The sequence below is a fragment of the Danio rerio genome, chromosome 6 (genome assembly GCF_049306965.1).
Source record: "Danio rerio strain Tuebingen ecotype United States chromosome 6, GRCz12tu, whole genome shotgun sequence".
Taxonomy (NCBI): Eukaryota; Metazoa; Chordata; class Actinopteri; order Cypriniformes; family Danionidae; genus Danio; species Danio rerio.
Genome location: NC_133181.1, coordinates 20,922,817 through 20,936,338, shown reverse-complemented (window position 1 = coordinate 20,936,338; position 13,522 = coordinate 20,922,817). Strand labels below are relative to the sequence as shown.

The following is a 13,522-nucleotide window of genomic DNA, read 5'->3' as shown; positions in this document are numbered from 1 at the left end:
TCTCTAAAGGGGGTGGTAGGAACCTTGGGCACATAACCGGGGCGGGGTCTCAGGATAACGTGAGAGTAATCCGGCCCGAATTCCAGGCACGAGTCACTGACCGAAAATGCCTCCAGGTCCCCGACCCTCTTGATGGAGGCCAACGCAACCAGCAGAGCTGTCTTCAGGGACAGAAATCTTAGAGATACTGATTCGAGTGGCTCAAAGGGATCGGATCGCAGACTCGTGAGAACGAGGGCGAGATCCCAAGAGGGCATGAGAGGGGGGCGAGATGGATTAATTCGCCTAGCACCCCTAAGGAACTGGATGACCAGGTTATGCTTTCCCACGGTGCCGCCAGCTACCGCGCTATGATAAGCGGAGATGGCGGCCACGTAAACCTTGAGAGTGGAGGGCGACAGCCTGCTGTCCAACTTCTCTTGAAGGAAAGAGAGCACAACACTAATCTGGCAATTTCGGGGGTCTTCTCTGCGAGAGACGCACCATTCAGTGAATAGACTCCACTTCAGGGCGTAGGCGCGCCTCGTGGAGGGGGCTCTAGCCTGAGTGATGGTATTAACCACCGCAGTCGGTAGGTTACCTAAGTCTTCCTCGCGTCTAGGGACCACACGTGGAGGTTCCAAAGATCGGGGCGAGGGTGCCAGATGGTGCCCTGTCCCTGAGAGAGTAGGTCCTCTCTCAAAGGGATCCGCCAGGGGAGGGCCGTCGCGAGGAGTGAGAGCTCTGATATCCAGGTCCGGTTGGGCCAAAGGGGCGCAACTAGCAGAACCTGTTCCTCGTCCTCCCTGACCTTGCACAGAAACTGCGCGAGCAGGCTCACTGGGGGAAACGCATACTTGCGCATGCCCCGAGGCCAGCTGTGGGCCAGTGCATCCGTGCCGAGAGAGCCCTCGGTCAGGGAAAAAAACAACTGGCAGTGAGCGTTCTCGGGGGAAGCAAACAGATCGATCTGGGCCTCCCCGAATCGCGCCCATATCAGCTGAACAGACTCGGGGTGGAGTCTCCATTCTCCAGGGCGTAACAGCTGTCGTGAGAGCGCATCGGCTGCACGATTGAGCGTGCCTGGGACGTGAATGGCGCGCAGCGATTTCAGCCGCGGGTGACTCCAGAGGAGCAGACGGCGGGCGAGCTGAGACATGCGGCGAGAGCGCATACCCCCCATGCGGTTGATATACGCCGCCGCCGCCGTACTGTCCGTCCTGACCAGCACGTGTTGCCGCTCCAGCACCGGTAAAAAGCGGTGGAGAGCGAGGAACACTGCCAACAGCTCTAGGCGATTGATGTGCCAATGCAGCTGGGCACCCTTCCAGAGGCCCGCAGCCGCATGCCCGCGACACACGGCCCCCCAACCCGTGTTGGAAGCGTCTGTTGAAACAACAACATGGCTGGACGCCTGTCCTAGAGGCACACCGGCCTGTAGGAACGAGGGGTCGTTCCAAGGGCTGAGGGCGCGGCGACACAGCGCAGTAACCGAGACCCGGTGTGTGCCCGCGTGCCATGCGCGTCTGGGGACCCGATCGTGAAGCCAGTGCTGAAGTGGTCTCATATGGAGCAACCCGAGCGGCGTGACGGCGGCTGCGGATGCCATATGCCCCAGGAGCCTCTGAAAGAACTTCAGTGGGACCACTAGTTTGCTGTCGAGCTCCCTCAGACAGTTCAGCAACAGGCGAGCGCGTTCCTCGGAGAGGTGCGCTACCATGGTGATCGAGTCCAGCTCCATCCCGAGAAAAGAAATCCTCTGCACGGGGGCGAGTTTGCTCTTTTCTCGGTTGACCTGAAGCCCCAGTAGGCGGAGATGCCGAAGCACCTCGTCCCTGTGCATAATCAATTGCTCCCGCGAGTGGGCTAAAATCAGCCAGTCGTCGAGATAATTGAGTATGCGAATGCCCGCGAGCCGAAGGGGCGCTAGGGCACCCTCCGCGAGTTTGGTGAAGACCCGCGGAGACAGAGAGAGCCCGAAGGGGAGGACCTTGTACTGCCACGCTCGACCCTCGAACGCAAACCGCAGAAATTGGCGGTGGCGTGGAAGAATGGAGACATGGAAATACGCGTCCTTCAGGTCTATGGCTGCAAACCAATCCCGAGGACGAACGCATTGGAGAATGCGCCTCTGCGTGAGCATTCTGAACGGCAGCTTGTGCAGACAGCGGTTCAAAACGCGCAGATCTAGGATTGGCCGTGACCCACCGCTCTTTTTGGGTACGATGAAGTATGGGCTGTAAAACCCACTCTCCATCTCGGCTGGAGGAACCGGCTCGATTGCACCCTTCGCCAGGAGGGCAGCAATCTCCTCTCGCAAGACAGGGGCGGACAGGGGGTTGACCCTGGAGAAATACACGCCCGTAAACTTGGGGGGCCGTTTCGCGAACTGAATCGCGTAACCGAGTCTGATTGTGCGTATGAGCCACCGCGAGGGGCTGGCCCGCGCTAACCAGGCAGGCAGAGCCCTCGCTAATGGAGTCATCGCTACAATCGCTGACGTACCAGCGGTGGGGCAGCGCGGAGTGGGTGTGCTGATCCGGGAAGCACGAGGGTCCCGCGGAAAAGCTGGAGGAGAGCGATTCGCTCTGGCTCCGCACCCTGACTCCGGAGAGGGGGCTGGAGGGCTGAGGGAAGGGAGACCGTCCCCCCAGCGCTCGTGAGCCACTGGCGAAGCACGTAGAGTCTGCGAGCCGGAAGGCAGCGCGTCCCGGACTGGCAGAACTCGTGCAGTCACATCCGGGGAAGGGAAAAAGTGCTCTTTTACTGATGTTTTGGTGGCACTGAAAAGTACCGTTGTTATCGGGGCCCCGCCCTCCAGCGGGGAAAGAGCAAGTTTCCTCTTCTCCGGATGGCCTGTCTCAGGGACGCTTCGCGGTCCGTTTACCGGACTTAACGGCGCCCTGGGCAGGAGGGGCTGCCTGCTTTCGAGGTGAACGCCGCGCCCGCTTGGCCGGAGGCGCAGGCGGGGGCGGGGCAGCACTCGTTGGCGGGCGCCCTCGGCGAGGAACAGCGGAGGTGGATGGCTCGGCGGGCGGAGCGGGCTTACGGCCACGCCGATAGATGACATTGCCCATCGCATCCGACTGCTCTTTCACCGCCTTGAATTCCTGGGTGAATTCACCGACGGTGTCGCCGAACAGGCCAGCCTGGGATATGGGCGAGTCAAGAAAGCGAACTTTGTCAACGTCGCGCATATCGGCCAGGTTTAGCCAGAGGTGGCGTTCCTGAACCACAAGTGTGGACATCGTCCTCCCCAGCGCACACGCGGCGGACTTAGTAGTCCGAAGAGCATAGTCGGTCGCGGTGCGCAGCTCATGTAATAAGCTTGGGTTGGACCCGCCCTCGTGCAGCTCGGCCAGCGCCTGCGCTTGGTAGCGCTGGTAGGTGGCCATCGCGTGCAAAGCAGAAGCAGCCTGGCCCGCAGCCTTATAAGCTCTGGCTCCGAGGGAGGCAGACAACCTACAGGCTTTGGACGGGAGGCGGGGCAAACCCCGCCACGTAGAGGCGCCGCGCGGACAAAGATTGACCGCGATAGCGCGCTCCACTGACGGGATCGCCTCATACCCCCTGGCAGCTCCGCCGTCAAGGGCGGTGAGGGCGGAGGCACTCGCAGCACGGGCAGAGAAAGGTGCCCTCCAGGACTGCGTGAGCCTACTGTGCACTTCCGGGAAGAAGGGGACGAGAGGCTTCGAAGGCTTCGCCTTCTGGTCCTCTACGTAGCACCCATCTAGTCGGTCCGGCCGCGGAGCTGGGGGATAAACCATCTCCAACCCCACGGCCGAAGCAGCCCGGGAAAGCACGGCTAACATGTCCGCTTCAGGATCCGATTTGACAGCGCTCACCTGCCCGGAGGGGGCGAGCGGGTCCGGATCTTCGTCGGACAGTGAAAGCCCACCCTCCGATGCCGCGGAGGACATCTGATCTCCGGTGTCAGCGAGTGTGAGAGCTACCATCTGGTTAGACGGATCACTCTCACCACCCGAAGCTTGGATGGAGCGCCGTGAGGAGCGAGAGGTCCGCGAGCCCGTGGGCGGCGGATTAGCTCCCGCTGAAACCCTCAGATCTGCCCGAGCGCCCGCTGCTTTTTTAGAACAGGAGGCAACTGGGGTGGCTCGCTCTCTTGCGAAAGTTAGCCGCGATCTTAGCTGTGCAACGGTCATGGCATCGCAATGACGACATGAGCCGCCCGCGAGCACCGCATTAACATGCTGGACCCCCAAACATGCAATGCAGTGATCGTGTCCATCATCCGGAGACAGGAAACCCCCGCATCCAGAAACGCACAGTCGGAGCGCCATCCTGAAAAGGACGTGCTGCACGACTGTGTTGCTCTTTTAGGAAAGTTGCAACTATACGCACCGCTCTGGAGGACCGGACCCAAAGAACCGCAGGCAAGGGAGTAACCCAGCTCGACCGTCTGCCACCGCGAAGACCCACTCTGGACCGGGAGACACACTCGTTCGCTCTGAAGTGCTGATCAGCAAGAGGAACCCTCATCGACTCACTCAGAAAGGATCTGAAGCGAAAAGGATGGCGTCTGCTGGCTTCAGGTGTGCTTATATGCTGAGATGATTGCAGATGTCGCACACCTGCGCAAGCTTACGCTGCCAATTAATTTCATTCATTGGCCCGTTCAATACTCTCCAGATAAGCGGCTTCTGATCCGAATCCTCCCCTTTCATGGCACTGAAGTTCCCCAACCGAAGGGGAACATTTATTTTCATCCACAACACTTTGTGTTTGCTATGAAAGAAAAAACGTACCAAATGCTTGTCGTAATCATAACTCTAAAATGCGATATCATTATTTAAATGATGTGCGCACAGGTTTCAATTTCCCTTCTGAGTGCGGCTCATGGCTGCTGTCACTGAGAAAAAAACACATACATGCAAATCAAAACTCCCGTGCACTTTCACGTTCTCTGCAGTAAACAAACAGTGCGTCAGCTCACCTGCAATTTCGCGACCGTTAATACATAATTACATAAAGACAGAATTTACATTTTGGCTGAATTATACCTTCTAAATACAGTAAGTGACAATTTTAACGCCATTTTAAGGTGTCAATGTTGCTGTGAAGTCTTGTGCGGCTGCCTTTTCTTCTCTCCTGACCTTGAAAATATAATTGGTTGAATGGTAGAAAAAGCTGAATTAGTATCATGTGTAGAGTCGAATCGAGATTGTGATCTTTTTCTGATTAATTGTGCAGCCCTAGTGTGAAGAACTGTTAATTTTGCTAGGTATTGCAAGTAGTTGTAAGGCAAATGATGCAAGCTGGGCTTGATACTGTATCTGTCAAGGTCAGCGGTGGCTTTTGTTTTTCTGTTGTCTTGAGGAATTTAGAGATGTGGTTAATTTGTTTTTGTTCACTCATTCATTTTCACAGCGAAATGAACAGCCAACTTATCCAACATATGTTTTATGCAGCCAATGCCCTTCCAGCTGAAACATTCATAGACACTAATTCACACACATACACTACGGACAATTTAACCTACCCAATTTGCCTCTACCACACGTCTTTGGACTTGTGGGGGAAACCCAGCACCAGAAGGAAACCCACGCTATGCACAGATTTGCCACCCAACCCTATGCACTGACCACATTTTCATTCTACACTAGTAATTGAGTAAGTAAATAACGTGCATTTATATAGTGCATTTATTGTGGATTACCAAAAACTCAAAGCATTTTACAGTCATTAGGGGATCGCCGTACCAACACCAGTCTGCAGCATCCACTTGGATGATGCGATGGCAGCCACATGATAAAAATGATAAAACCATTTCAGTGAATAGGGATGATTAGGAGGCCATGATGGTAAGGGCTTGGTTAATGCTCTCCCGTGGTAAATAAATTTGATCGAGATGTGCAGTCACTGTAAATCTGATAAAAAAATATCAGTGCAATAACTGAGCAGCCGTTTGCAAAGAGTTGCAAAGAGTTTAGTTTGCATCTAAAAACAATATTGTTCAATATAGCATTCGATTGAGAATAATCATGTGAAAAGGGCATGTTAATCAGTCAACATCAATGACTAGCGAAAGAAAAGTACTGAAAAAGCCTCCCACATCATTCAAGTCCCATGTATAGAATTTTATCTTCCCTTTCAAATATAATGATGCAAAGGGATGATAAATGAAACTGTTACAGTGTTTATGCACTGTCGCATAAGAAAGCCGTGTGAAAGTGGCAATAACCTAAAGCACACAACTAGTATACCAACAGGATGCAAACTGCAACAACCAACAGCTGCATGAATATGTAAGCAGCCATTTCCACCAGAATCAGAGCAGGCTAAATCTAGTGATTTAGAGTGATTGCCTTCTCTATCAGAATGATTATCGCGACATATATATGGGCCATATTTTGTTGTGAGAAACAAAGATTTTAAAAACCTGCTAAAACTGCTTGAGCCACGCTATAAAATACCTCTACGCACATACTTCAGCATGAAGATACAGCATGAAAAACTAAATCGTTGCAGACTTATCAGATGCATCCTATAGCAATCACCACAGATGGGTGGACAACAAGAGCTACAGAAAGCAATTAATCAGTGACTGCTCAAAAGAGAGCGGGGTGGGAAATGCGAAGTCCAGTGCTACAGACACACCCCTCCATAATATTCACACAAGCACAAATCTACAGCAAATACTGACAGAAACATAAGCTGAGTGGCACGAGGCACAATGCATGTAGCAATATAACCAGTCACCAAAGATAATGTCAAAAACTGAGTATATGCAGTGACAGAGTCTGGACTGGGGCCACAGATATTTTGCTTTGCCCATGTTATAAATGTAGCATGCCAAAGTGGAATCTCAGTGAAACAGATAGATCGTCTTCTTGGAAGGATCAGGAAGGTACAACTGCAGCTCATGTGCTTAAGACCAAGAAAGAAATGCTACAGAATTCAACCCACAGGCTCATATATGATGTTACAACAAGATGTAACTCCACGTGACATGTTGGAGCACTATCTAGAGCAGGGGTGTCAAACTCAATTCCTGGCGGGCCGAAGACCTGCACAGTTTAGTTCCAACCCTGCTCCAACACACTTACCTGTAGGTTTAAACAAGCCTGAAGGACTCAATTAGTTTGATCAGGTGTGTTTAATTAGGGTTGGAACTAAACTGTGCAGAGCTGCGGCCCTTTTGGAACTGAGTTTGACACCTGTGATCTAGAGCAACAGGCAGCAGTATACTCTGCACTGACAGAAAAAACACTGAAAAAAACATAAGGGACATTCCCACTTTGTCTGATGTAAACGTAGTAGAGGAGGTCCTCAAGGGGCTTAAACTTCTCAAAACCCTATTGAGCACTGAAAATTTACCACCTTTGTCTATGTTCTGAAAACCAGAATTCTACAGTCACAAATCAGAAAAAGTTGGGACACTATGGGGAAAAAAGGGAAGTGATTTAGTGATTTTTAAATTTACTTTGACTTGTATTTCATTGTATTCTTCATGATTTTCATAATTTTGTTTTTCAAAATAAACATTCCATTTTGAAACACATTTCAAAAAAAGTTGCAACAGTAAAGCATTTACCACGCTGTAATGTTGCCATTCCTTTTCACAACACTTAAAAAACCATTAGGGACTAAAGACACCAAGTGATGAAGTGTTTCATTTTGTCCCATTCTTCCTGCAAACAAGTCTTTAGGTGGGCAACAATATGAGAACTTTTTTTGCACTTTAAATTGCTTCAAACCCCATTCTCTATTGGAGACATGTCAGGACTGCAGGCAGGTCAGTCAAGTACTTGTATCCTCTTGCTCTGCAGCCAGGACTTGTGTATAGATGTGTGTACAATGTGGTTTTGCATTGTCTTGTTGAAATATGCATAGGCGTCCCTGGAAAAGAAGCCAGCATGTTGTGCTCCAAAATCTTTATGTACTTTTCAGCATTAATGGTGCCATCACAGTGCAAGTTATCAAGGCTACTAACACAACCCCATACAATGACAGACCCTGGCTTTTGGACTTCTAACAGTCTTGGTTATCCTTTTCGTCTTTGGTCCAGAGCACGCATCATCCATTTCTTTCCAAAAGTACCTGAATTACTGATTTATTTGACCCCAGAACACAATTTCACTGTGTGATGGTCCATCCCAGATGCCTCCGAGTCCAGAGAAGTTGACACTGGACACTGTTAACATAGGGCTTCCTCTTGGAACAGTACAGTTTTCACTGGCATTTATGGATGTAACTACATATTGTGGTACTTGAAAAAGGTTTGCCAACGTAGTCCTGAGCCCATGGGGCGATATTGCATATAGATGAATGGAGATTCTTGATGCAGTGCCGCCTGAGGGATTGGAGACCACAGTTTTTCATCTTAGGCTTGCGGCCTTATCCTCTACGCACTGAAATTCCTCCAGATTTCTTGAATCTTTTAATTTCTTTGGGTAATATTGTTCTTAAACATTTTAATAATTTTCTGACATAATTGTTGACAAACTGGCGATCCTCAGTCTAGGTCTCAAGGACTAGATAGATTCTTGGATACTGCTTTTGAACCAAATCATAGTTACAATCACCTGTTGACATCACCTTTTTCCAATCACATCAATATTTAACCATTTTACCTGATGGCTTGGAATAAATTGCAACTAAAAAAAAATTTCCAACTTGTTTTAAAATGTGTTGCAAGAACCAAAATTGGACTACGTGTTTATTAATTATTACACCAGCTTTGCTAAAGGTATCCAACCCTGCCCTACGTGAGATGACATACAGTAATCTCACCACTGTGATGGTGGCTGTTGAAGATAAAATTGTAAAATTGCAAAACTTTTTTTTTTATGTGAACACTTGTTCTTTCTTTTGAATAATATTTTCATATTAACATTTACAATTATGTGTGTTATAATTATGTCATTTTTTCTGCAGGCTCAAGCTACAGAGACAACGCCTACTGGAGCAGACACAGAGCCAAAGGCATCTCCTCCACAAAAGAAGTCAGCAATGAAAAAGATTTTTGGCAATACATTTGTAAAGAAGTCATACACAGACAAGACCTGACACAGGGCAGCAAGCAGTACATCAATGGACGGTGTTAATCTAGTGGCATGGTGGAAACACAATGAGTATAAATTCCCTCACATTGCAAAGATGGCAAGACATTACCCTGCTGTGCCTGCCACTTCAGTTCAGAGTGAGAGGTTGTTCTCCACTGCAGGTGACATAGTGAGTGCTAAGAGGTCTACTCTCCCAAGAGAATGTAGACGTCACTATTCATTCATTTTCCTTTGGCTTAGCCTGTTATTAATAAGGGGTCACCACATCGGAATGAACCACCAACTACTCGGGCATATGTTTTTCACAGTGGATGCTCTTCCGGCCAGTGCTGAGAAAAACCCATACACTTTCGCTATCACACATGCACACATACATCAAGGCCAATTTTGTTTATCCAATTCACCTAAACCTCATGTCTTTGGACTATGGGGAAACAGGAGCACCCAGAGGAAACCCACACAAGCACAAAGACATGTAAATAAGCAATGAGCCACCATGCCGCCCCTAGACATCGTCCTCAATGAAAATAAATGTCATTGTAAGATTTGGTCTATTTTCAAGTCTCAGTTTTCTCTGCCTATAATACCTCGTTCATTAACTTTGTAAAAGCCTTTGACATCACGCATGACCCTGGAAGATTCTACCACATATTGCATTTTGAAGAATCTGGTCAATGTCATCCAGTTACTATACAAGAGCTTTGAATGTTGTGTCATCCACAATAGTGATCTGACAGAACTCTTTCTAGTAGGCACTGGAGAGAGCAAGGGTGCCCTATACTTAGCCATTGACCGGCTTATTCTCTTCTGGCTGAACAACATCTCCAATGATGAAATGACGACCAAAATAAACATGGCAAAAACAGTTGACAAAGGATTGAAAAGCAAAGGGCTTACTTTCTAAATTGCCCTGCGGATATTGGTAGACCGAACAAAATGGAGGACCCTACCTGATGCCTCATGCAGCAGATAGTGCAGAGAGGATTAACTTAAGTATTACATTTCGAAATGCATTATAAATAAATGATAGGCAATTCATGTAACATCATGAACAAAAAGTTTCTTTTGTCTAATTCTTGACAAATAGTAAGGAATTTAATAATGTATATAATTTAATTATGCAGGTACACTGTGACATTTTTGTAAATGTTTACTAAGACATCGAGATTCACATTTGAAAGTTAATCAAAGTCTGCAAGAAAGAAAATAATTGTGCAAATGGTAACTCAAAGCAAAAGCACAGCCTGTTAAAATTAAATTTAAGACAGCCGATTTTAGTTACTTTGTTTGTTAAATTTTGTTAGTTTAAGTTAATGTATAACTGACTAAAATGATACATAATGACGGTGCAAGAAAGCAATCATAAATAAATAAATAATATGTGGCCATCAGGAGTGTGAGAGACATCGTAGTGTGCCAACACTGGGTGCTGAAATTCACAGATAACACACACTGACACACACACACACACGTAACCTGAAATTACAAAATGATCCCTGACAGTTGTCCTGGCAACCCTAAAGGATTCTATTTTAATGAGTCCTGTAGATTTTGCCTGTTTAAAAGGGATTTATTTTTGCTTATGCGTATGAACAGAATACAGCCAGAAAATCATGGATACTGTCTTATCAATTTATTTAATATATAATATATTATTTCTAACAATCGTTAACATTATATATATATAAATTATATATATATAAATTATATATATATATATATATATATATATATATATATATATATATATATATATATATATATATTCAGTTTATGCAATGCAACATTAATGTTTGCATTATTGTGCATCATTATATCCTGCTACGAAATCAACAGAACTCTCAGATACTATACAATTATTTCTAGACCTATAAAATACTGTTTTTTTTTTTTTTTACTGTTTTTTGTTTCTATAACTGCTAAATTAAGTAAAGCAGTTGTTAATACTAAAATGATGGATAAATTTGCACACTGTGTTTACATCAAACATTAGGCTAAGTGCAAGATGTACAAAGATGAAAATAAAACCCATAATGATTCTTTAGTAAATTACTGCACCTGATTAGTATAGTGACGCCTACATCCTCACAACTTGCATAAACACGTGCCCAGGTGTCCTTAATGATGCCCCGCTCCACATCCGTCAGAGGCTCTGGTCTCTCCCTCCCCTCCGTCTCTTCATCCTCCCTCTCTTTCTCCATGCCACAGACACACCACGGGGTACTTGCTCCTGATGCGGGAACAGATGGTGAAATGAGAGGCTGTGGTGGTGGGGAAGACTGACGAAGTTGGCGGAGGGGGCAACAGAAATCCAGGGCAAGAGAGTAGAGAGTGTGCATCCGCCCCCCTCTCACTCTATGCCCCTCACTCCCTGGTGCAGGCAGGATGAATTCACTTCTGGCAATTTTCCGATGAATGTATCTGCTGTCTCTGTCTCTGTTGTCAATCTCATCGACACCTTTTGTGTTCCTTGTCTTACGAGCTGCTTAGGTCTCTATCTACCCTCGAACACAGATGTTGCCTGTGCTTGGAACTGCTGGATTTGTTATGACTTCAGATATGAAACGTTTGGAGGAGAGGGAGGGAGCTGGAGAGAAGAGTGACAGGGAGGGGGTATTTGGTTGAGAGGGGGAGGGAGAGCATGAAAATTCTTGCTCCCAATCAGCCCTTTCCAAGCTTTGCTTTGCCACAGATTGCAGACACATACAAATTATCAACAATTATTCAAAACCCTATGTGTATGTGTGTGTCGGGGCATGAGTTACTATTAATATGGTTATTAAAAATTAAAAGAAAATAATAATTATGTGAATTTCATTATTAAATCGATCTCAGAGCTGGTAAAGGACTATATTGTTTCAAATTCCAATTGTTCATGTGTTTTTGGTGTTTTGCTCTAAGGCAGGGAAGAGAGCAAGCAAGGGAAATGGAGAGATGAGCACAAAGAAAAATAAAATAAAATGCAGACATATAATCATGACATCTGACATTGTTCATATAGTGAGGATTATTTAAATGATTATGTGAGTACACCTTCAGTTATATTTTGTATTTTCTTAAAAAGCTCCATTTCCTAGGATAACCCACAGAAATGAATTCTACAGTACCTTTTTGTTAGAACTCAATGCTGTGTCTGAGTGCCATTGTCTGAAACATGTGCAATCTTTATAATTCTAGGCAAATGAAAAAATGTATGGTAATGCAGCATGATCAAGACCATGATAGGTATCCCATTTGTAGACTGAATAATCTATTGACAATAATTTAAGAAATTGCAATCAAACTAATGCATTTAATTTATAAAAAATGTGAAAACAAAAAAGTCACCTTTCAGTTTTAATGTAAAAGGGGCAAGTTTCCTTAATAAATGGAGATTTAATTTCACTGGAAAATAAATAGCATCTTATGTTAGCAAAACTAAAGTTTTAACAAAACATCAGTAAATTAAATATTTTCTATTTTTATTTTTTCATGATAGAATGTGACAATGATGGTAGTTCATTCTGCTAAGACGCCAATGGAATGCATATGAAGTTGCCAAGTAATCGCAGCTCTCACAGGTGCAGCCACTTTGCAATTAGGAGTATAAAAGGCTGCCTTGAGAGAAACTCAGACTCAGTAGTATTAAGCTGTGGTCACCCTAGAGTTTGTGTGTGCAAAATTCTGTCATACAGCTCTGCGAAAAGGGGAGTTGCGGGAATAAACAAGGTTATTAGACATTAAAAAAGCAAGCGATTGCTCCATATTTTATATATTCCATATTTTCCAGAGGTCATGTTTTGATCCTTGATTGGTCTCACGCTGTCAAATGATGCAATTTCGCAGGTCAGAGTTCACCTAGTTTGAACTTTGCACTGCAGCAACCTGCGAAACTTGACGCATGACCTTGCGTTTCTGGTCTGACGCATTCGCTTGCGTATGAATGGAAATCTATAGGAGGAAAAGCTCAGTGTGACCGCAGCTTTAGCCTTTTGCTTCAGAACCTCACTTCTGCTACATTGACCTAGAACCATTCAATCCAATGGCCATTTTCATTAGGTATTAGAGTTTATACCTATTGGTTCTACCAAGAGGAATCCCGTTATTTGTTTTCTTACAGTCATTTGACTACAGCATGAATTTAAAACCTTACTGTACTCTGTAAAGTTTAAATTTTCAAACTGACAAGCTGTGGCATAATAATCTTCTGCTGGACGATGATCATGATATTTGTCCATCATGTTTGGGTATTCAACATTTAAAAGATGCGCTCACAGACCCGTGTTTATATTGTAGTCTCTTGATGTTGTCGCGCCTCCGCGATGGTCAGCACCCATTTTCCAGCAAAAAAGACAGCCACATCACGGAGTGCAGAAAGCCCATGTCCTGAGGAGACTTCACTTTCTAGTTCTTTAGCTATTCTTTCTTCAGAGATGAAAGAAATTAAACGTTTATCTCCTCTCTGTAACCCATAAAGACAACACAAGAGGATGAAAATTATCAGAAGGAAGGAAATGTGGAGGAGTCCCTTGAATCAC

General features: G+C 46.0%; 1 protein-coding gene across 1 annotated transcript in view; it reads right to left on the bottom strand.

Annotated features, from left to right (window-relative positions):
- cygb2 (cytoglobin 2) overlaps positions 1 to 11,553 on the bottom strand; it is a 31,248-nt gene extending 19,695 nt beyond the window's left edge. The window contains 1 exon segment of the mRNA NM_001024224.2: positions 11,064 to 11,553. Coding sequence (NP_001019395.2) covers positions 11,064 to 11,206 — 143 coding nt within the window. The 5' untranslated portion in view covers positions 11,207 to 11,553.
- Positions 11,554 to 13,522: the final 1,969 nt, after the last annotated feature.